At 34.2% G+C, this 25482-nt stretch overlaps 1 protein-coding gene across 3 annotated transcripts in view; it reads right to left on the bottom strand.

Annotated features, from left to right (window-relative positions):
• Positions 1–25482, bottom strand: part of EDIL3 (EGF like repeats and discoidin domains 3) — a 434019-nt gene that overhangs the window by 262799 nt on the left and 145738 nt on the right. For 2 of the 3 annotated variants that reach the window (XM_003920781.4, XM_074384070.1), the window contains exon 3: positions 22871–22900. The exons of the other annotated variant lie outside the window; for it this stretch is intronic. In XM_003920781.4, the coding sequence (XP_003920830.1) occupies positions 22871–22900 (30 nt within the window). The remainder of the gene's footprint in view (positions 1–22870; positions 22901–25482) is intronic. 3 annotated transcript variants of the gene reach the window in all.

Genomic DNA, 25482 nt, shown 5'->3' with positions numbered 1-25482 from the left:
AAGTGAAGAATGTTTATAGCATTTATCGGTCATTTAGTAGATAAACTTAACTCATACAATAAAAATTATTTCAAATTCTTTATTAGAAAGTTGTTACCGGTTTCCAAGCAAAAACTATGCATTTATATGTTAGTCAAATTTACTTTTATATTCTTCAGGAAATAATGTCCACTGTATATCCCTCAAAACTAACCATATAGGACAAGGCCAATTTTAAAATTAAAATATTCTGAACATTGTCTACTCTGATTATAATTAATATGGATATTATTTACTTTTTCTTTATTGTCATCAAATGTAGAATAAAAGTAAAACTGAATTTCTGCCATCAGGATCATTTTTATAATATAGTTCCATGTCATTGATATTCAGCCTATTCTTTATTTAATTAAAATATTATTTCAGTTTTTAAAAATTATATTTTTAAGTTTTCATGTTTATCAAACTCCCATTATTAGTCATTATCCAATTATTTTCCATATCTAGGTATACGTACAACCTGTCCCCTCTTCTTTGCTTGAGTTCCAATTAATTCAGGTATTCAGCAGACTCCTTATGACTGCTTCTCTTCTACTTTGAAGTAACATATTAGTAATCTCAAAATAGCTCTTATAATTTTCTATTATGCCCATTTACAAGCATAAGTTAATTGGTTCAAGACCAATATTAAAAAAAGAAGGCTGCATTACCTGAAAATGAAATGTTGCTTTTGTATAATTTTTAAATGTAATGTTTCCAGTAAGCAGCCTCGATAACTAAAATAGTAATCTTTTTTTTTCTTTTTGAAATACAGTCTTGCTCTGTCACCCAGGCTGGAGTGCAGTGATGCAATCACAGCTCACCACAGCTTTGACCTCCCAGGCTCAAACCATCTCCAGATTCAGCCTCCCAAGTAGCTGGGACTACAGGCACACGCCACTATGCCCCGGCTGATTTCTGTACTTTTTTTGTAGAGACAGGGTCTCACCTTGTTGCCCAAGCTAGTCTCAAAACCCAGGGCCCAAGTGATCCTCCCACCTAGGCCTTCAAAAGTGCTGGGATTACAGGTGGTAGCAACTGTACCAGGCTAAAATAAATGGTAATTTTGTAATTAGGCATATATATATTATATATACAAACATATATATATATTATATATATATAATATATATATATGTTTGTACCTATATAAATATATATACATCATTACAAAGGTTTGTAACCCCTTTTTTCATGAAGGATTTTAGACACCCCTAAAATACATTAAATAAACTAGAAACATTCAAATAACAACAACAACAGCAATAATAATGAGGGACAGTAATGTGATAAGAAGCCAGAAAAACAATGATATCAGATGTGTCATTGTGAAAGACTCTGTATCTCTATCACAAAAGTAATATAAAATGTGTAATAGCCAAAGTATTTAAAGTCATGTAAGTAAGCTGTGTTCACTTGAAAAACTTGACTCGTTCATGACAGATGGTGAACAGTAAGGCTATTCTCAACTTACATCAATAATGGGTTAGAAAAGTTGGCAGTACTGTAACACTGAGCAATAGAAATACATGAATTTATTGAGTATCCAGTTTACTGGTAAATAAAATGAAAAAAATCTGTAAAAATGTTTTCTTGACACATTTTTCACAGCAATCTACTGGTATTTTCTGTTCTATCCATTAAGTTACTAAACATGATGATTTCCCAGGGGTCATTTCTGTATCACACTGAGACACTTGGCTCTTGTAACCTGAATCTGGAAAGAGCTTAGACTCGTGTCTAAGCACATTCTAATTCACGCTTTATCACTCTCCTCTTTAAAGAAAATTTTCAAAGTATAAAAAATATATTCACTTAACAAGTTTTATAGGTTAAAATTAGCATTAAAACAAAATTTTAAATAGAAATTTTTTAAAAGTTCATGTATTCATGATAGCAAAATTAAACTTTGGCTCCCAAAATGAATTTGGACAAAGCATTGTTTTTAATCTACTAGTGTAAATATTTGTTTTTCATTCAAAATGGATAATCTATAATGAGTTGATTTTACCTGCTAATAGCTGATAATACTGAAATGAAAATGAAGTAAGGTTTAATTTTATGTTTTGTGACGCTGTGTTATCCTAAATAAATTGACTGGATAAAATAAATGTGTTTTAGTTTTTTGTAATCTCACTCTTTGTGTATTTTATTGCTTTTATAAAGAAATAAATCTAGAATTAAAGTTGGACAAACTGTATAACATCAAGTAATTATAAGACTATGTTAAAATGTTTAAGAATAAATTTGTGAATATCACTTTTGTTTCTTTACAATTAAAAGGAATGATCTTATAATGTGCTTAAAATATTGCTTATCTGTTTTTCCTCTCTCCAGAATAAAAAAAAACTTGTAAGCATATATAAGTTTAAAGTAATGTAAATTATATTTGCTACCTAAATTTTTACCCATAACAAACTTCTTAGAAAACAGACGTTCCACTGAGATCATAAGTTAGCCCCATCCTTACTGAACTGTATTGGCTGAGGCTTTGAAAATACCTATAGGCTTTATGTATGGGTATCTATCCTTTTTCATTGAATAGACTATGATTTCATCATTTTTATAACCACCCACTTTTCCATCCAGAAATGCCAAATATGAGAGCTGCAAAAATAAATATTCCACTATCGTTATGAATATTTCATTTCATAATATGTTGATTTACTTAAAAATTTTTTGGCATGGCCAACCTAGTTCATTGTACATTTATTTAGTAAATCAACTGTCACTATTACAGTAGGTTGGATGGTGCCCCTCTCCTCACCAAAATATATTCATGTCAAAATCCCTGGAACCTGTGAATATTACATTACTTGAAAACAATCGCATTACAGATGTACTTAATTTAAGGACATCGGTGGTTTAGATATGGTTGGTTAAACCATGCCAACTCTCATGTTAAAATTGATTTCTAGAGTTGAGGTGAGGCCTGGTGGAAGATATCTGGGATGTGGAAGCAGAGCCCTCATGAATGGATTGGTGTGCAGAAGTGAGTTCTCACTCTTCATACTTGGGATAACTGGTTGTTGAAATGAGACTAGCACCTCCTCCTCTTTCTCACCTCCTTTCTCACCATGTAATGCCTGCTCCTCTCTGCCTGTCACCATGAATGGAAGCAGTCTGAGGCTCTTACTAGATGCAGATGTCAGCATTCTACTTCCTGTACATCCTGCAGAACTGTGAGCCAAATAAACCTCTTTATAAATTACCCAGCCTCAGGTATTCCTTTACAGCAAAACAAACAAACTAAGGTAAGGATCTTGAGATGGGATCATCCTAGATTACCCAGGTGGACCCTAAATCTAATAACAAGTGTCCTTCTGAGAAACAGGAGAAAAGACACAGACAAAAGTGGAGAAGGTGAGGCAGAAATTGCAGTGAAGTGGCCACAAGTGAATAAAGTCAAGGAATACCCACAGCCAACACAATCTGAAAGAGACAAGGAAAAATTCTCCTCTAGAGCCCTCAGAGAGAGCATGTTTTATCTTACACCTTGATTTCAGACTTCTAGCCTGCAGAACCGTGTGAATTAAATGAGTGTTGTTTTAAGCTACAGAGGTTGTGGTAATTTGTTAGAGCAGCCTCAGGGAAACGAATACAGCTGTAGACAGTCAAAATGATTAGGGGATGATATAAACCAGGAAATGTGACTGATATGACTGTAATTAGCACCAATTCAAGAAGATATGGTTCCTACATAAAGATCCTACAACAAAGTTTCCATATTTTGTGTAATTGAAACCACCATGCTCTTTTGATTGTGCTCTCTCTTCCCCTCTCTCTTTCCACCTCCCTTCCCCTTTGCTCTCTCACTCTCTATTGCTGTATGATCCCAAAGAACATGATGGTATTTGTATGGATATTTATTTATTGATACTACACAGGTATTGATCTGATTCTGTCTTCAGCATTGCTGGAAATGCAATGGAAGGATGAGTCCAGTTAAGAATGAGTTCCTATTACAGGTGAAGAAACAATTCCAAGAGCATTCGGTACATAATAAAGGAATTCAAATCCCTTTAGGGATAAAAATTATCACTTCTCAAACCTCTGTTCTATTCCTTCTTTCATATCCCCACAGAAATATGATTTACTTGGAAGAAATTAGTGAAGATTCTGAGATCTCACAGAGAATGAAACTTTTCCCAGTCATTTTTTAGTTACCTACCACAGAAAAAATTCCTAACAGATACACAAGTGATATTTGGAAAGTGAGAAATCAATGTGGGTTACAGGAAGCAGAAGATCTGAGACCTGAGAGGTGTGTAAAAGGCTGGATATATTTTGGAGATCTGAAAGGGAAAGGGAAGCACGCTTTAGACAGACAAGCCTGGATTAAAGCTTTGAGGTGAGAATGAGCACAACATATGTGACCTGGAATAGAGGAGACTGCCCTGCCTCCTAGAGAGAAGCAGCATGGATGTGATGGAACATTAAAACCAGGCACAGGTTTTAATCACAGTCTGAAAATTCAAGTTACTTAAAAATATGCTAATCTTCCTCTTCCAACAGCTCTATAAATTCTCAGAAATTTTAAAAGTATGACAACTTGTTCAAGCATTCTAGCTAAAGAATATCAGGCTGGTGATTATCACACTGTAATAACTTAAGATTGATCAGTATGTTTTCAGTGTGTTTTTGACAATCTTGTAAATAAGACTTAGTATAACTAACTTATTGTTCTAACATAGGCAAAGATGCAAAATGCTGAATATTTCTGGAAAAAAAATTCCCTAACCATTCTGTTTCTAATCTGTCTTATTTTAGTTTTGTTTTTCTTAGTAGCTGAGTACTTGCACAATTCCTCCCAACACATTTAAACACTAAATTATGGAATGAAATACTTTCAAAGGTCCTCAGTCTTAGGTATCATAATGTTCTTTAAAGAACATCTCAAGCTTTGGCAAAAACTATTAGCTAATCTGTAGAGTGGTTTTAATTCTTTGCTTTTATTATTGAGAACTATATAGTTCATTCTATTTCAAGAGCTTCTAGTAAGCTTTAAAAGCAACCATTAATGTTGTAATATTCTAAAAACTGGATTAAACCCCTAGATATTTTCTTAGATTTATGTCTAGAGAAAGAAAAAATAGCTGAATAGGTATGAAACATATCTAAATCGTACTGAAGTCTAGCAGTTGAAGATCTGCTTCAAATAAATATATTTTCTTTAATAAAAAAGGTATTTCACAAGAATACTATACCCAGGTATATTTTATTTCATTTTTAAATATGTTACTTAAAGACTTAAAAAATTCTACTGACCATGTAATCTTGAAAATTACTTGAAGATGTCTGTCATCTTAATGAGACATGAATAACAATGCAATAATGAGGAAGTTATTGTATAAAGAAATTGCAGGTCCTTTCCTAATTTCCTGTGGACTTTAAACTTAGGAAGCCGAGTGGGTTTGCAGACCTACCCTGCCCGCTGCGTGACCAGGGCTGTCCTCTGAGGCACTGCCTCCCTTAACTCCTCCCACTCTTTTACCCACACTCAGCACTAGATGATGGTGACTATCATATTTGAGATGTCTTAAAATCACTGCTGCGGTTTCCTGCCAGTAATTACTAACAATGGCTAAATCACTGGCATTATTACAACACCACACTGAAGAAATTACTAAGCAAAAGTAATTTCCTTCTACTGCAACAAAAGCAGAAAAACAAAGATCAATATAATGGATTTTTTTCTGCTAAGAAATTTAAATCATACGTTGTCACTCAGTATTTGTGGGGGATGATTCCAGGAACCCTCAGAAAGATCAAAATCCTCAGATGTTCAAGTACCTTACATAAAATAGCATAACATTCACAAATAGTATATCCCTCCATACTTTACATCATCTCTAGGTAACTTCTAACACCCAATCCAATGTAAATAGTTGATATGCTATATTGTTCTTTATTTGTAGTTTTTATTGCTATATTTTTTTTACTGCCTTTTTTGTTCAAATATTTTCAATATCAGGTTGCTCGAATTCATAGATGTGAAACTCATGGACAAGGAGAGTTAACTGTAATTTACAGCTTCAATAATATTCTTATCAAATTAGAGATTCTCCTTTATTTATTTCTTCAATTGGGAAATATATCTATCATCACCCCTCTCTTTGTATCATTTTTTTTCCCAGACACCGGATCTCACTCTTGCCCAGGCTGATGTGCAGTGGTGTCAGCTCAGCTCACTGCAACCTCTGCCTCCTGGGTTCAAGGAATTCTCCTGCCTCAGCCTCCTGAGTATCTGGGACTACAGGTGCACGCCGCCATGCCCCACTAATTTTTTGTATTTTAGTAGAGACGAGCTTTCACTGTGTTGCCCAGGCTGGTCTCAAACTCCTGAGCTCAGGTAATCTGCCCACCTCAGCCTCCCAAAGTGCTAGAATTACAGATTTGAGCCACCGCATCCAGTCCTATGTGTGTTCTTGAATTAATAGTGCAATAAAGTCAGAACAAAATCTGTATGGCTTAACTTATTCATTAATTTGATCATGCAGCAAATATTTATGAAGCATCTACCATCTATTAAACACTTGTTCTAGAAGGTGAGGATTCAGTCGTGAACAAAATAGACAAAGAATATGCCAGTCCTTAGGAGTTTATATTTACCGTGGACAGAAATAAATAAGCTACGTAAGTAGAATGGGTGGATATTTTAAAAATATATTAAAAATATGCAGGCAAAAGATTGACAAAGTGGAGAATGTGTGAACTTTTTAGAGACAAAGGAAGACCTCTCTGAGAATGCAGCTTCCTGTGAAGACATGAAGGATGTGGCTGAGGAGTCACGCAGATACATGCAAGAAAAGCCTATCAAGCAACCCGTCTATGAATGCAAAGCCCTCCCTATGACAAGAATGTGTCCAGGGCTTGTGTTTGGGGTTGCTTATAGAAAAGGAAGGACAAGGTGAGAGGAGTAGAAAGAAAAACCAGAAAGATAATGGAGGAGGTTGCAAAATATATCCAGTTTCTATCTTAATTTTAACGTAGGGCCAGATGAAAAATACTAGAGGGCTTGGGCAAAAGAGGGATGGGAGCTCACAGCCTTGTAAAAGGATCAGGCTGCTGGCTCTTTTGAGAAGAGACTGAAGAGAGGCCTAGACTACTAGCAAATCCATGAGTGAGAAGATGCTGCCTTGGACTGTCCGATTATATTGCAGATATATTTTGAAATGAAGCTAAAAAGACCTGGTGGACTAGATTTAGAGAGTGGGTGTCATCCAGGTAGACCTTAATGATGTTGTCTTGAGCCATTGATATGAAGCCTGTAAGAGGAGCTAGATTAAGGCAGAATATATATATATTTTTAATGCAAGTGTGTAAAATGGATGAAGGCAGTCAGGGAGATTTTCATTTCCTATTTTATTATTTTCCACAATGTTTATGTGATTCATAAATAGCTGTAGTGATCAGATAGGCATTTAAAATAATATATAAAGTTTTGCACACATTATGGTGTACAAATTTATAATATATGCATAACAAAAGTTGAATAACTCTATATAACTTTCACAATTACAAGACTATATGACATTTAAAACTCTTTATAAGTGAATTAAAAAGCTCAGTTTGCTGCTGTAAGATAAGCACAAGTTTTTCCAGAGAAGCTTAAACTTGCATCCTGATTCTGTTACTTGTTTATTATGTAATATTGTATATATTTCTTCACATGTTTTAAAATTCAGTATTCTCTTTAATTTATATATATGCATATTTGGTAGCATTTCTTCATTGTGAAAATTAAATAAAATACATAGAGGCCTATGCATATTAACTGAATAAAAAAATCATAATCAAAATCACAATACCAATATGGCAAACAGCAAGCAGAATAATGAAAGTAAAATAACAGCTTAGATTTCCTGTGCAGTCCCGATTATAGGAGGAACAACACTGTGGTGAGCCCTTTACACGTATTGCTGAGTGCAATCTCTACAGCAAACCTCTAAGGTGGGTGCTGCTATTGTCCCATTTTACAGAGGAGGAAAAGTCAACTTGTAGAAGGAAAATACTTCATAGGCAGTAGACAGCCATTTATCAGAAGACAAAAGCACTTAAATGTTCAGAACTAAAGACCCATGGCATTTTGTCCTGTCCATCCTATCCAGAAAGTTTAACGTCTTCCTTGAGCCAAGAAATCTCCATAATAGTAAGTAAATACCTCTTGATACTCTCATAAGATTTAAAATTGGAGTAAATCCAAGGACAGTCAATAAAAAAAAAAATGACTCAGGAAAATGGAGATGGCCTTAACGATTAATCCAGCTAATGCAGGGAGGACTAGGAATGAAAGAAATCTAAGTCTAAGTCTGTACAGATAGGAGCCATATTAATTATGATTAAACATTGGAAATAATGTTCAAGCTATTTTCTGTGAAATGGATTCTTTAGTAAATAGTTTGTGTTCATATTTTTTCTGATTCTCTGTGATAGTTAAATTTTACATGTCAATTTGACTAGGCGATGGTGCCCAACTGCTTGGTCAAATACTAGTCTGGATATTGTTACCAACATACTTTATAGACGTGATTAACATCTACGATCAGTTGACTTTAAGTAAAAAGATTACCTTTGATAGTATAGTTAGGCTCATCCAGTCAGTTGAAGGCCTCTTTAAGAGCAAACACTGATTTCCCTAAGAAGAGGATCCTCAAGAAGGTAACATAAAAATGCTCCCTGAATTTCCAGACTCTTTGTCCTACGCATTTTAGACTTGACAGCACTCAGTCACATAAGCCAATTCCTGAAAATAAATCTACCTACCCATCTATCTATTACACACACACACACACACACACACACACACACACACATCCTTTTGGTTCTGTTTCTTTGGAAAACTGGAGAACCCTGAGAGATAAACTCTTTTTTTTTAAAATATTATTTTCCATTTATATAGTTTTATTACTTATAATAATGGCATCTTTATTATTTTTTAACTTTGATGTTTTTCAGTGCTTGATATTACCTTGGGTTTAATTTTTGGCTTTTCTCCTAGCATTCTAAAGGTCAACACCACAAAATCTAAGTATTAATAAGTCAAAATATAAAGAAAATCATAAAATTTCAAAAGACATTTAATCAAAATTTGATTTATGTCTTTAGAACTATCTTTCAACATTATACTGAAGTTTCAAAAAGTTGAATTTTTAATGCTGCAGCAACATATAAACAAACAGTAAGTCACATATTCTTTTCCCAAGCTTAAAAATTTGACTACATTTGAATGGTTATTCTCTACTTATTTCAAATATTAAATTATTATGTTTTGGTTGTATGTCATTTTTATTTCTAACAAGATATTATCAAGCTAACCTAACTAATGACAGTATTTTATACTCTTAGGAATGTTCTCGGTAATGCAGTTTAACAATTTTGTCATTTTTTAAAATATGAGAGAGAAGGATTATAGTCAGCAGTTCCTCAGAAATAAGGCAGAGTAGATTTAGTTGTTCCTATAGAAACCAATCATTAAAGTTTAAAAAGAAACGATCGAGAGTGGAGGCAGAGTGAGGTGGCTGAATAGAAGCCTCCACCAATTGTCCTCCCTGCAAGAACACCAAATCGAACAACCATCCACACAGCAAAGCACCTTCATAAGCACCAAAAATCAGCTTAGGTAGCAGCCCAGCCACAGCTGGGAGAGCACCAAGCAGGCTCCTGAGGGTCCGGTTGCAGGCCTGGGCTCTTGGGCAGTGTTTCTGGACCTGTACTCGGACAAAGGGAGACCACTGCTCTGCAGGGAGAGCCCCAGGACTGGCAGCACTCACTACAAGTCCATGACTGAAGGGTCCTGGGCCCTCAAATGAACATTGGCTATAGCCAGGCATTACTTACTGTGAGCCTGGGACAGTGGTGGCCATGAGGAGAGAGTCCACTGGGTGTGGAAAAGGGAGGAAAGAGTCGGAAGGACTTTGTCTTCTTCCTTCTGTGCCAGCTCAGGCACAGCAGAAGACAATACCTCAGGACCAGGAGGGAATTTGCCACCCTGAAGCAAAGGACACAAGCCTCGCTGGCTTTCTCATCTGCTGATTGTAGAGCCCTAAGGCTTTTAACAATCATAGAGGTAGCCAGACAGTGCTATGCTGGCTTCAGGTCTGAACCAGAGCTATCCCAGTGGTGGTGGCCACAGAGGTGCTTGTGTCATCCTCCCCCAGCTCCAGGCAGCTCAGAATAGAGAGAGAGTCCCATTTGTTTGGGAGAAAGTAGGCGAAGAGAACAAGGGTCTCTGCCTGGTAATCTTGAGAATTCTGCATATTCTCCAAGACCATACAAGTCAATAATGAGAGGATTTTTGGAAACCACACAAATACATGGAAATTAAACAAAATGCTCCTGAATGACTAGTGGGCCAATGAAGAAAATAAGAAGGAAATTTTAAAAAATTCTGAGACAAATGATAATGGCAAGTGGGTCTATGGAAAGGTGCTCAATAGCATTGATCATCAGAGAAACGAAAATCATAATTACAAAATATAGGCAATAATAAATGCCAGTGAGGGTGTAGAGGAAAGGGAACCCTTCTATGACACACTGTTGGTGAGAATGTAATTAGTACAAACACTATGGAAAGCAATTTGGCGGTTCCTCCAAAAACTAAAATAGAACTACCATAGGATCCAGAAATCCCACTGCTAGGTATATACCAAAAAGAAAAGAAACCAGCGTATGGAAGAGACAGCTGCACTCCCATGTTTACTGCAGCACCATTCACAACAGCCAAGATTTGGAAGCAAACTGAGTGTCCATCTACAGATGAATGGATTTTTCAAATGCGGTATAGATGGGCAACATAATACTATTCAGTCATTAAAAAGAATGATATTCTATCTTTTGCAATAACATGGATGGAACTGGAGATCATTATGTTAAATGAAATAAGCTGGGCACAGAAAGATAAACTTTGTATATTCTCACTTATTTACAGAGATAGAGAGTAGAATGATGGTTATCAGAGGCTGAAAAGGGTAGTGAAGGGGGCAGTGGGGTGGGGAGCAGGATGGTTACTGAGTTAAAAAAAAATAGGTAAGTAGAATAAATAAGATCTAGCATTGGATAGCACAACAGGGTAACTGCAGTCAACAATAATTTATCGTACATTTAAAAATAACTAAAAACTAAAAAAGTATAATTGGATCATTTCTAATGCACAGGGTAAATGCCTGAGAAGATGGATACCATACTTTCTGTGATGGGATTATTACACATTGTACACCTGTATGAAAATATCTCATATGCCCCACGAATATATACATCTACTATGAACCCACTAAAATTAAAAATTAAAAGAAAGAAAAGACCAGTTCAGTACAGATAGTGCACATCCAGTTTTGGCATGCATGAAAATATGTTTATACAGAACGGAAAAAAATAAAGGCTATGGTGAATAGGGCTTTAAAAGTTACAATGTGTGACAATGCACATATAAATATAAACGTTAGTATTATTAAGACCTACATCAAATTTAGTTCTTAATAATCAAATTTTCAGGGTCTCATAGAAGTTTCTATAAAATAGGATGAAAAACATACCAAAGTATAGAAAAATAACCATGAAGGTAATTAAAATGACAGACAGATGTTATAACCATAATTTCCAATTGGATTGGTGACCTAGTGTGCAATTCTCTGATTCTGCTCTTAAGGAGTACCCTCATTTTGTTCATGTACCCACATCTTAGTCACATAGCACATAATTTTCAAAGAAAGCTAAACTCAATCTCATGCTCCATAGGACTGAGCGAAGGTGTTCTCTTTCCGAGTCCACAAGCACAGGTAGTTTTAAGTGCAAGAATTTCCCAGCACCACGACCCCCTCCCATCTCTCTCCATCACGGAGATTTAATGGTTTATGTTTGAATTTTGCAGGTGCGGGAAGAAACTAAGAGTCAATCACTCAAGGGGAAGTTCTTAGGAACTCCTTTCATTGGCCAGGGGTCTCACAGAAGGTGAGGGTTCCTCCCACGTTAAAAATCCCCTTCTTCCTCACCCCTTCAGACTCCATGTTTGGGTCCCCTTCCACGAACACTCCCTTTGTGGAAGCCATCTTTCTCTCTCCTGGATTTTCCCTCTGGAGTCCCCTTCCACACACTCTCGTGGAAACCTGTCTTCCCCTCCTAAACTCCATCTGTCTCTAGTCCCTACCACTCTCGTGGAAGCTGCTTTCCTCTCCTGATTCCACCTTTCTGGATTCTCTCACTCAGTGTGAGAGTTAGTTGTTTCTCTCTCCTTCTCCTTTTTCTCTCTCTCTTTAAATAAATCACTTTCTACAAACACTTTTGAGTCCAGCATTTCCTGTGCACTGTGCTGTGGTCCTTTCTCTCATTCTTGAGAGGGCAGGAGACCAAGAACCTAGAGAAACATCCTCTCAGGGGAGCTGAGGGCACCCTGAACCCCTGAACCCTAGTGTTACAGGACAGTCTTGATTGCCTGACTTTCTCAATATAAACAGAAGGGATCTAAGTCTGTCCAGTCAGAGTGATCTCAGGACTCTTGCTTTCAAAACATTTTTGTGCCCTCTCTGGTCATGCATAAGGATGTATATGGCCATAGTAGCTATTTGAAGATACATTACAGCCATGGAGAAAGCAGTGTTAAGACAAAGATAAATTTTCTGCCACAGACGATAGAACAGAAATATTGGAAAAGAAAATAAAAAATTAGACTTTTAGTAGTGTCATTGAGCCAACCATTCTCAACTCTGTGTGACAATTAAATCCCTTACTGTTTAATCTATATTAAACAGAATTTTCTGTTACCTAGAACTAAAGAATCATGTCACAATACATAACTATTTTTGAATGTGTGTATTGCTAGAAATTAGCATATGCAACAGAAAATTAATGTTTTTAAAGTTGTGCCGTGAGAGATTTAAATTTTATTTAACAATAAGATTTTATGTTTTTGTTTATGCCAAGTCTAATTTTACACTTTGGGGGAAATATGATAGATTAAAGAACTGTATTCATAGATATACATGGCAAGATATAAAGATATTATTTTTAACTCCTGTGATAGTTTAATTCTTAAACTTGTCTAAAGAGAAAGACAAGGAGGACCCAATTTTCCAAAGTCCCTACTGGTTTCATGATCTTGTTCCACAGCAAAGTTTATTTTAGTAAAAATATGAAAAAAAACTATCCATATAACAGGAATTTAAATTACAATTATTTTTCTCAAAGTTGAAAGTCACTATCACACACCTATCAAAAAGGATGTTTAATTTTGTTTTTAAAAAAGGAAAAGTAAGCACTATTTGGTCTTTCCACTAATATCTTAGTAAACTGACCAAAGCTAGGTCTTTAGAAGCAGTGATTTTTTTTTTCCCCTGTTCCTTTGAAAATCAACAAATAATTACTTCTTTCTGATTTGTAAATATTGTAGATTTTTTTGTTTTTATATATTAGGTTTTAATATTTGAGCCTGCTTAGAGTATATTTATGATCAAGAATAGACTCGATAAAACAATTAGTAAAGTTGCTCCAGGCACTAGAAGGAAAATATGCATTTGTGTACAGAACAGAAGATAAGTTTGTAGCAAATATAAGGCAAACAAAAATGAGAATGTGAAGTTCTATTTCAGACCCCAAGGAAATAAAATCCTAAAATCAGAATGCATAAGCAACTCTTGTTCATTAGAAAATAATGTGATAAAATATCACATTTTCAAAATGCATAAGTTATAGAATAAATTGAGCATAATCAGCCATGCAGAATTAAACTTCACAAGAAAATGAGAAAGAAATCTAAAACAAATATGTAGCATAGTTAAGAAAATAAAAAATTCACCATACACAGAAATGATGTTTTTGTAGAACTAAAATATTTCAAAAGTTAGAGAAAATAATCATTCTGTATCGTGTGTGTGTGTATATATATATATATATATATATATATACACAAATCCTGTGTGTATACATATATATATATACATCCTCTGTGTGTGTGTATATATATATAATACATTATATATATATATATATATATATATATATATATATATGTTTCATAAATGAATTTTAACTTGCTAGTATAAAACCATGGCTTCAACTGTTTACTACTGCTAGCTCATATTCTGTATATGAGCTAGCTAATGTTTGTATATGAAAACAGTATTGCTCTAAGGTGTACTTCTTCAATAGCAAAGTTAGTAATTCAAATAATTAAAATATTAAAAAATTAAAAGGAACTGGTGAAAGTATGGATGCACTGGTATGTCAAATCACCACTGTCTTCATCGCTATGGACAGAGTTCATAATAAATATCTTATAAAGGATTATGTCCAGTGACTTCTATCATCACTACCAGTGGGAATCAACTGATAAGAGGTCACATATACAGCTTTACATTTAAGTAAGTTACAATACTTTTAACTTTATAAATATATGAAGAACGATATGGCTTTGGTATTTTGGTGTTTTAATATGATCGTCAAAAGGATTATCTTTTTGATAATGGTCATCCTAACGTGTGAGGTGCCATCTCATTATGGTTTTCATTAGAATTTCACTCAGTGATGTTGAGCACATTATCATACAACTACTGGCCATTTTCATGTCTTCTTTGGAGAAATGCCCATTCAGGTTTTTTGCCCACTTTTGAACTAGTTTATTTATCTATTTGCTATTGGCTCATATGAGTTCTCTAAATACTTTGGATGTTCAGCCCTTACCAGATAGATAATTTACAAATATCTTCTCACAAATCTGCAGGTTACCATTTCATTTTCTTGTTTCCTCTGCTGTGAAGAAGCTTTTTAGACTGATGTAGTCCCACTTGTTTATTTTTGCTTTTGCTATTTGATCTTTTGCTGTCACGTCCAAAAAATCATAGCCATGGGGATTTTCCTCTTCATTTTTTTTTTGTTGTTGTTGTTGAAGTTTCAGAGCTTATATTTAAGTTTTCAATCTGAGTTCATTTTTATATGTTATATAGGACAAGGGGCCAGGGAATCTTTGAACACTTTTTTGGGAATGTAATCTGGTACAGCCATTATGGAAAATAGTATGAAAGTTTCTCAAAAAAATTAAAACTCTAGTGACTACATAACCTAGCAATCCCTCTTCTGGGTATATGTCCAAATGAAATAATATCATACGGATATCTGCACTCCCATGTTCACTGCAGCATTATTCACAGGAACCAACTTTTAAACAACCTGAGTGTCTATTGATTAATAAATGTATATGAAACTTATATAATGGAATATTATTCAGCCTTATAGAAGAGGGAAATTCTGCCCTTTGTAACAGTGTAGATGAACCTGGAGGAATTATGCCAAGTTTAAAAAGCCAGACACAGAAAAAAGAATACTGTATGATCTCACTTACATATGAAATCTAAAAAACCAAAATTTGAATACATAGAAATAGAGTAGAATGGTGGTTACTAGGGGTGGGGATAAGGAATGGAGGAAATGTAAGTCAAACAGTACAAAGTTATTATGTAGGATAAATAAGCCTAGAGATCTAATATACAGTACAAGTACTATAGCAATAATATTGTACTACATAATACAAATTTTCTGAGACAGTAGATTGTCAGTACTCTTCCAACACACAAAAAGATAAGAAGAGGTGATAGATACATAAATTTGTCTGACTATAGTAATCATTTCACTATGTATGTATTTAACACATTGTATTGTGTACCTTACATTTATACAAAAAAAGAACAAAATATTTTTATCATTTACATATATCTGAAAGTTCCTTTTTTAATGTTTTCAGTATTATATGAGTTAATCTAATATTAATAGCTACTTTTATAGAAATCCAAACTCAGTTCCACTTATAGTATTAAGAAATGACAAAGTAATTTAAAAAATAAAATGCAAGTTTTTTATTTGAGGTGACATAAACAAAACAATAAGTTATGGTTTTAATTCATTTTAACCACTGACTTATCGTATAGCTACAAGATCTCCACTGTGTCATTTTCTAACTGACTTTGATCCCATTCACTAATTTCGATACCCAGGTCTGTTTTAAATCTTGTAATGATTTCCTTGAGGAATGAGTAAATGATTTCCATATGATGAATGAATGATATTTCTAAAAATCTAAAATTATAGCTAATAAGACCAAATATAAGCAAGGAGGAAATTATGAGAATAAACTCTATTTGCTATACCTTATAGTTAATAAATCATATTTTCTATAGATTAGTTTATTTGTAGCAGTCAATATTTAAATTTATATGTCTTATTTTTTCCAAAGGACATAGAAATAAGTATTGTTATCATCAGTTTGTGAAATATGTATTATGAAACTTAAATAAAAGCTAAATGAATATTCGATTTGTGCAACATAAGGAAAGCAATCACTGACAAATTTATTACAAGGTGTTATTTGATTTGGCCTTTCAAAAATACATATCATATGTTCAGATGAATCTTGTTAATTTCAAAGTCATAAATGTATCTGTATTTCATACCCCCTCAAGTTCTTAATATTTCCAAATCTTTGTTTTTAAAGGCATATATATTAGGCCAAAGTCAGATAAATACAGTATCACAGTACAGACTACAAAAGAACAATTGATGTTGCAATCTCATAAACAGACTCAGAAGGAAATTTCCAAAAAAGAGTTTCCAAAAATTATTTGTGCAATAGCAATATAATCTGATTAAATATATCACTTCTAAAGGTGACTCATTTTGAGGTACAGTATCTGCTTTAAAAATGTGAATCTCATTAGTCTGTAATTAGATCTTAAAATACAGCTCAGCTTGAAGAAATTTCTCTACAGTTCATTGATGTATTTTTATACTAAATAAAGCAAGATGTTTATTTAAGGAATCTGAATGTAAGATTCCTGTGGGATAAATAAAAAGAAGCTTCTGGTAGCTAAAGAAGCAGACATTAAGTGAATCTGCCCTCATAACTCAGATGTTACAAAAGACCCCTTCCTAACGCCTGATGCTAAAATGAACTCCAGATGGATTAAAGACTTAAACATAAGGCCTAACACCATAAAAACCCTAGAAGAAAACATAGACAAAACCATGCAGGACATAGGCATAGGCAAGGACTTCACGAATAAAACACCAAAAGCATTGGCTACAAAAGCCAAAATAGACAAATGGGATCTAATTAAAATCCAGAGCTTCTGTACAGCAAAAGAAATAATCATTAGAGTGAACTGGCAACCAAAAGAATGGGAAAAAATTTTTGCAATCTACCCATCAGACAAAGGGCTAATAGCCAGAATTTACAAAGAACTAAAACAGATTTACAAGAAAAAAAGCAAACCCATTCAGAAATGGTCAAAGGACATGAACAGACACTTTTCAAAAGCGGACATATATGAGGCCAATAAACATATTAAAAAAATGCTCATTATCACTGGTCATTAGAAAATGCAAATCAAAACCACATTGAGATACCATCTCTTGCCAATCAGAATGGCAATCATTAAAAAATCTGGAGACAACAGATGCTGGAGAGGATGTGGAGAAATGGGAACACTTTTACACTGTGGGTGGGAGTGTAAATTAGTTCAACCATTGTGGAAGACAGTGTGTGGTGACTTCTCAAGGATCTAGAAATAGAAATTCAATTTGATCTAGCAATCCCATTAGTGGGTATATATCCAAAGGATTATAAATCATTCTATCATAAAGACACATGCACACATATGTTCATTGTGGCACTGTTTACAATAGCAAAGACGTGAAACCAACCCAAATGCTCACTGATGATAGACTAGACAAGGTAAATGTGGCACATATACACCATGGAATACTATGCAGCCATAAAAAATGATGAGTTAGTGTCCTTTGTAGGGACATGGATGAATCTGGAAACCATCATTCTCAGCAAACTTACACAAGAACAGAAAATCAAACACCACATGTTCTCACTCATAGGTGGGTGTTGAACAACGAGAACACATGCATGCAGGGAGGGGAACATCACATACTAGGGTCTACTTAGGGGGACTAGGGGAGAGACAGCAGGGAATAGCGAGGTTGGGGAGGGATAACATGGGGAAAAATGCCAGATATCGGTGACAGGGGGATAGAGGCAGCAAATGACATTGCCATGTATGTATCTATGCAATAATCCTGCATGATCTGCCCGTGTACCCCAGAACCTAAAGTATAATTATATATATATATATATATATATATATATATATATATATATATATATTTAAAAAGATGGTATTTTAGGCTAATACAGCCTACCAGAGCATTCAGACCTGAAAATGATTAAGAAGCAGATGCTTTACAATCAATAAATGGTGGCATGCCTACTATTAGAAATGCAGACATGATACATTATGTATCACCTCTAGGAGTCAGCATTTGAAAACACTGATTAAGCACTTGCTATCTGCAAGGCAATTTAGAAGTTCAAGTAAAAGAAGGTGGGTATACATGAAGAAATAACCAAAGACAGAATGTGATTTTCTGAAGTATATTTTCAGTCTTAAATTTATTTTATTAAATATAATCTGAGTTACATGGGAACAAAGTGGAGGGATCACTTATCTGTTTTAATGATGCAGTCTTACAATAATTCAAAATATAAGGCAAATCAATTGTATTCCATTGTAAAAGAAATCCATATTATTTTGTAGCACTATTAACATAAGTAAAATGTTACCTAATGTCTCCCTAATTTTTCAGTTATTGTTTGTCTTCCTAAATTTTGTCATTCATGTGTTATTGAAGATAAACATCTATTATCTACTTTAAAAATAGTTCCAAACAATCAGAAAGTATCGTAACTATTGAATTATAATTAATCCAATTCTGTGTTCCTATGAAATTAAAGCAACATAGATTTGTCATATAATACCAATACATTAGAAATATTTACTAAATAGTATTATTGAGTGGTAATATTCATTAAAATCCTACATTTTTAGAGAAATCATGTATAGATTTGTTCAAAAAATTATCATTTTAAAATTAAAAAATCATACATTAACAAATATTAATCAGGAGCCTTTGACTGTTTGGCAGTAAAAAAAAATCTATTCATTATTTATTCTATTACTTTACTTTGAGAAGTAGCTTATCTCCTATTAGAATATTAAAATATTTCATTTAAATAAATTATATATTTGAAGGAGTCACTGTTCAATCTGGAAGAGTATGAACCTGGTAAATATGTGATATGGGAACATGTGAAAGCTGAATTAACATACAATTTTTCTGGCAAACAAAAGATTTCATTTCACTGATAACTGAAATAAAATGGAGGAATAACAGGAAAGAGAGATGAATTAAAAGGGAACCATAAAAATTTATCTGAGCTTGGAAAATATCGTTCTGCATCAATTCTATTGGTGACACGAGATGAGAGTGAAAGCAGAATATTAATGCTGTAATAAACAAATATGTTGTGAACAGTACCTCTAAGTTAAAGATATATATTTGACAAGTATTACTGAAAAATATAAGTGAACAGGATAATACCTATTCCTTTAAGAAAATAACTGTTGCAAAAATTCAGGGCAAGTGATACTAAAATGAACTCAAAAATCTCAATCCAATTTTTGTATTCATATCATTTATGAAATTTATCGGCAAATTTGATAATATTTTGCCAAATGTTTTAATATACTCTTTTTATTATACAGTTTGATTAAATTAAAAAGAAAACATTTGTTTCCCATTGTCTGATTTTTATACAAAAGGAGAGTCTGCTGTAGTAAGCAACACATTTGCTCAATGTTAATATAATCCACATGTGAAATTATGTAGCTAAATATTCCTTAAGAGTACATTTGTTCTATTTTAAAAGTCTATGCTAAAATCACAACAAAACATCTGCTCATATCTAGAAATGAAAGTATTTTTAAAACATAATTTAAATTCTATGGTGTGCAGATAGCTCTGGAGTAAGATAAGTATTTGAAGAAAAAATGTTAAGTTGCATTTCACAAAAAGACCTTCTTAGTAAGCAGAGAAGTGATGAAAATAGATTTAGAATAAGAAAATTACACAAATAGCTATATTATACTTAAATATAGCTTACACCGGGTTACAATTACTCTTCTTCATACAAAACAATAATTTCACAATGGCACCAAGACTGCTTGGCAGGTGACTTAGTAAGGTGTGGGTAGCAGAGAGAAGCAAAAATGAATTGGGCTAGAATATGATGGCTGCTGTCAAGGACTGACACCTAAAGAGAAAGTCCAATTAAAGTTAAGAAATACAGACAGAGGAAGTCCTAGTCAGAGAAGTCTAACATCCAGAATCTATAAGGAACTTAACAAACCAAAAAGCAAAAGCAACCCCGGTAAAAAAAAAAAATGGGCAAGGGACATGGACAGACACTTTTTGAAAGAAGATAGGCAAGAAGCTAACAGCATATGAAAATAACGCTCATCATCACTAAACAGAAAAATGGAAATCAAATCCCACAATGAGATGCCATCTCACACAGTCAAAACAAATATTATTAAAAAGCCAAAAAACAACAGATGTTGGCAAGGCTGAGGAGAAAAGAGAACAATTACTTACTATTGGTGGGAATGTAAACTAGTTCAGTCACTACAGAAGGCAGTTCAGAGATTTCCCAAAGAACTTAAAACAGAGCTACCAGAAGATCCACCAATCTCATGACTGAGTATGTACTCAAAGGAAGATAGCTCATTACACCAAAAAGACACATGCACTCATAAGTTCATTGCTGCACTATTCGCAATACCAAAGACATGAAATCAAACTGGGTGCTAATGGTGGATTGGGTAAAGAAAATGTAGTATATGCAAATGACAGAATTGTATACAGTCATGAAAAAGAATGAAATTAAGTTCTTAATAGCAACATGGGTGGAGCTGGAGGCCATGATTCAAAAATTAATCCTGGATCAAGAAACCAAATACCGCATGTTCTCATTTATGAGTGGGAGCTAAACATTGAGCACGCACAGACATAAACATGGGAAGAACAGACACTGCACACTACTGAGAGTGGAGAGGAGAAAGGGGGTGTGGGTTGAAAAAATACCTATTGAATACTATTCTCCCTACCCAGACGCAATAAACTCATGTAACCAACTTGCACCTGTGCCCCCTGTAACTAAAGTAAAAGTTAAAATAATAATGAAAAAGAAATCCAGTGTACATTTTATACTTATGTTATATTTCAATTTGGAACAGTAGAGTGTTCAATAGCCCATGTGGCTACTGGCTACCCTATTGGACAACACAGGCCTGGAGTTTTTCTGGAAGAGGACTCAAACAGTTAATAGGGGTTGCCTTTCAGGAAGAAAACTAAGAGACTAGGGTTAAAAGAGATAGCAACCTTACTTTTAACTGTAAATGCTCTGTATTGCCTGAATTATGTGCCAAATATATGGGTTCTCTATGTTGAAAAATTATGTAACAATAGAAAGAAATATAGACAGAGTCTTTGGGCAATACTAACAACAGCAAAGCTTCAAAATCAGGACAAAGAGAAGTCAGAAAGTAGGCAGAGGTAACTCAAACACAGATGAGTTTGCTATTGAGACACGTGATTAGGTTGCTCCTAAAATAGGCTTACAATACTGTCTAGAATGGGAGAAAATGTTAGGAGTTTCTATTCAAATCAGGTTACAGACAACCCAAGAGTATAATGAAAATAAAACATCAACTGAGAGTTTGTCTGATTCTGATTCCATTTTAAAGGCAGTTATAGTTATAATGAATCATGCAACATGACATTTATATATCCTTGGAATTTATCAAAGAAATGTGTAAGATATTTATTTTCTTTTCTTCCCCTGAAATTTTGGTGTTTTGAATTTACTCCTACAGGTAAAATCCTTGTCCAGTTTTGCATGGCGTTAGAAGTCACGAAGCCAGGCTAGTTGAAATAAGTTAGATCTATGAATTGAACTGACCTTACCTTATATCTGAGTCCCAGTAACCGGGCTACTTTCCCTCCTTCCGTATAAGCAAGCACCATTCTGACCATCAATTTCAGGAGCCCTTTCCTGCTCTTGTCTCTCAGGCCTAACTTCTTTCCTCAATTACTAAAAGGAATCCAACTAATGATGTGGTCTTTTCTATTCAGACCAACCACTAACTGCCTACATCTCAGGGCTTGACTCTATTTTTTTTCTGATGTTGTTGGTCTGTTAGTCTGGTCTTTTATTAATTAACCAAGTGAACTTTTTCTTCCTATTTTATTCTTATAATTGTGTCTGCTCTTTAGTCTCTCTGGCATTTCTCTTTGACATGTCCTACTGTCCTGGAACCATGTTGAAAATACCATCCCATCTCTACCATTTACATTCTTCATTGCACATGGCTCAGGCCACAGCCTGTATTTGATAAATGCTAATTAGCTGAAAAGAAACTAAGCCACGATACCAAGTTGCAGGGTCATTAAATTATAATTGTTTTAATTACATTTTTAAACCAAAACTAGTAAGCCAGACATATTTTTTACTCTTAAACGTAGTGAATATGATGTTTGATGCCAGTTATGTATGTGATAGTCCTGTATTCTCTCATGAAAGGTATTTCTGAAAGTTTATTTTACCATTTTCATCCTTTTTATTCTTAATTTTATCATTCTCCTCATTGTCTTATTTTTCTGTATTTTCCTCAATGTTCTCATCTTCTAATTTTCCTTATTCTTTAATGTCAAGGGGCTATTTTGTGTTGTATTTTCCTCTGTATTAGTACATTTCAAGACTTTTCTCCTTTTATTCAAAACTCTTAACCAACATCATTTAGTCTGGCACAGGATAGTGGGCTCAGCAAATACAAAAGTAAATAAATAAACCTGTGCCAGTTTTCTGGTTGAAATCTGAAAAAATATTCTTCCAAAGGTTGGGTCTCTATTATTAAAGGCATGCCATTAAATAAGAATAATATTTATAACACAGGAAATTTACCTGCTGACGTTGGTTTTTCTTCTTCTGATGCTATGATAAGAGGAAGAGGGGAAATGGAGTGGGGTAAAAGTGAAGGGAGGGAGAAGTGGGGAAAGAGAGAGAAAGAGAGAGATTGAGATTGAGCATACATACATTTCACATTTCCAAACACTAACTACAAGCCTCTGACTTGTGATTTTGTGTAGACATTACAAATTTGTCATTATTTAATAACAGATTGAGTATTCTCATTAAATCAGAATATATACGCTCCTATACATTAAAATATCTATTAATATTTATTAGAGAAAAACATTCAATTGTTTGATTTTTTTCTTTGCAAACAAGATTAACCTTAGTTAATTTGAGTATAAATTATTATAAATATTATTGCTGAAAAATATGAATTGTATATAACATAGAGCTACCCCACCATCAATTTTCTATTTGGCAAAGAGGAATTAAAAGTCATTGCTGATGGTCAAAAATTGTGTTCCATGAGCTAGAAGTTATGAGAAAGGAATAATTCAACTTCAGAGTGACTCATAATCACTTTGAAATTTTCTTTAACATGAAGATTTCAGTTTCTCTCTCTCTCTCTCTCTCTCTGTGTGTGTGTGTGTGTCTCTCTCTCTCTCTCACACACACACACGAGTGTGTGTCACAAAGACATACACACTTACATATACCACACACTTCAACATTTAGTAGTGGTGATTCTGTGGTAAGGACACAGGAATCTACATTTGAAAGAGTGAGCCCAGTGGTTCTGACTCATATTCTGCAGCCCACACATGGATATACACAGACATTATAAAAAAGGAAGCAACAATCTGAAAACATAATTTTATCCTTGGGTAGTGATTAGGAACCTTGTAAGTATATTAGAATCCCAAATTCTGGGCTTCACATAGAACCAGTTAAGTCAGAGTCTTTACATGGTATTAACTTGTAGCCAGGATTGAAGTATTGCTAGGCAATATCATATAAGATATATTTTATAATGTGTTATTTTCTATTGATATATAAGATAACATTACTGTAACTAATAAACATGTGAATCACGTTGATTCCTGTTTTAAGAGGTAGGAAGGCTTGAGAGCGGCAAGACTCCGAGGACAGTAACTTACTGCCCTGTGTATGTGGAGGACAGAGCACAGCAATTACAAGAGTGAAAAAAAGTTTGTCTGAAGCAGCTTTACATTTTTGCCTATTACTTTATACTTTCAACCTTTAGACTTCAGCACACAGTCTGTGAAGTGTTTCTGCTCTGTGAGAAAGAGCAGTTTACTCAGAATATGACCGTTGAATTAGATGACACAAGCCAGTACTATTTCACTTGATTCATGAAGTTTTAAAATAAAAATTTATTCAGCTGAATTGCTTATAAAGGAACTTTGTTCCCAGCGGCTTGGTTAATCAAGGTATCACTGTGCAGCCAGGGAGTGGTCTCCACTCTTTTCCGTTAAGATTACATCTGCGCAGAGTACACGTTAGACAAGCTGACTTTGTGTCCTGACAGTATTTTCCTCTCACACTGCTTGGCTCGCCTCCTTGGCACGTAAAGAAATGAAGAGAGCAAACACAGTTGCATGCATAGCGCAGAGAACATAAATATTTTAAAAGCTGTTTGCCGCTTTATCATGTCCAAAATATATCATCACATGTTCAGAGAGGAAAAAAAATGGTAGCTCCCAGGAATTCCCTTTTTGGAAAATATCATAGGGGCTTTTAGAAGTGCTGACTTAGATGAGTCATTGTTAACAAAAATCTAGAGATTCAAAAGGAAAAATAAATCCTTATATTAAATTCACAAAGCAACCAATGAGATGAAAGTATTTTTCATTTGATAAAGGAAAATGCAGAGGTTCAGAGTGACTGAACTATCTGAGTTCAATTTGAATTTGAGCTCATGTCAGCGTGACTTTAAAACCGAACTCCTTCCGCTATACCTTATTTTCTCACAAAGTGCTGATTCCATTTCTACTTAAAGACAAAAACTAGATGGCAGAGAGTTTATTGAAATTCAGTCAGTACTATTTAAAGCATTGGGTCATGGGAGTGGTTATGTTCCTAAATAATGTTAGCTGGATTTAAGCATAAATGTGGAGGAGAAAAGAAAGAAAAATTGATATAGAGACTGAGGAGAGAAATCCCTTCAAGAAATGGAGTTCTTTTTTGGAAGCTTTTCCATGTCCCTTACAATCCAAGGACAGTCATGGGCAGCTGAGATCCCGACTGGTTAAACAAAACACCCTGAAGAAGTAATGTCTAAGGAAGGAAGATTAGAAGTTGCTAAGATTTTACTCTTCCATTATGTAGGTATAAGTGAGAATTTTTAGGAAGGAACTAGCAAGTACTGAAATGAAGGCAATTCCAAATTTAACAAGAGTCCTAGCTATCAGAACCTTTGAAAAGCAAATCCCACAGGGCAAGCTATGTACCAATCTACACTTGAATTTGCAATACCCAAAAGTATCTTTGTGATAAAATAGTAGAATTACAGCAGGCAGATATATAACTTTGCAAAGATTTCTCTTTATATTCAACATCTACATAGCAGTGCTTCCTTGGTATGGGTAAATGTCATTAACCAATATTCATACTATTCAAGCTCTTAAATGCATATGCAC

The sequence above is a fragment of the Saimiri boliviensis genome, chromosome 1 (assembly GCF_048565385.1).
Source record: "Saimiri boliviensis isolate mSaiBol1 chromosome 1, mSaiBol1.pri, whole genome shotgun sequence".
Lineage (NCBI taxonomy): Eukaryota > Metazoa > Chordata > Mammalia > Primates > Cebidae > Saimiri > Saimiri boliviensis.
Note: the sequence above shows the minus strand (reverse complement) of the source record. Positions and strands in the feature narration are given on the sequence as shown.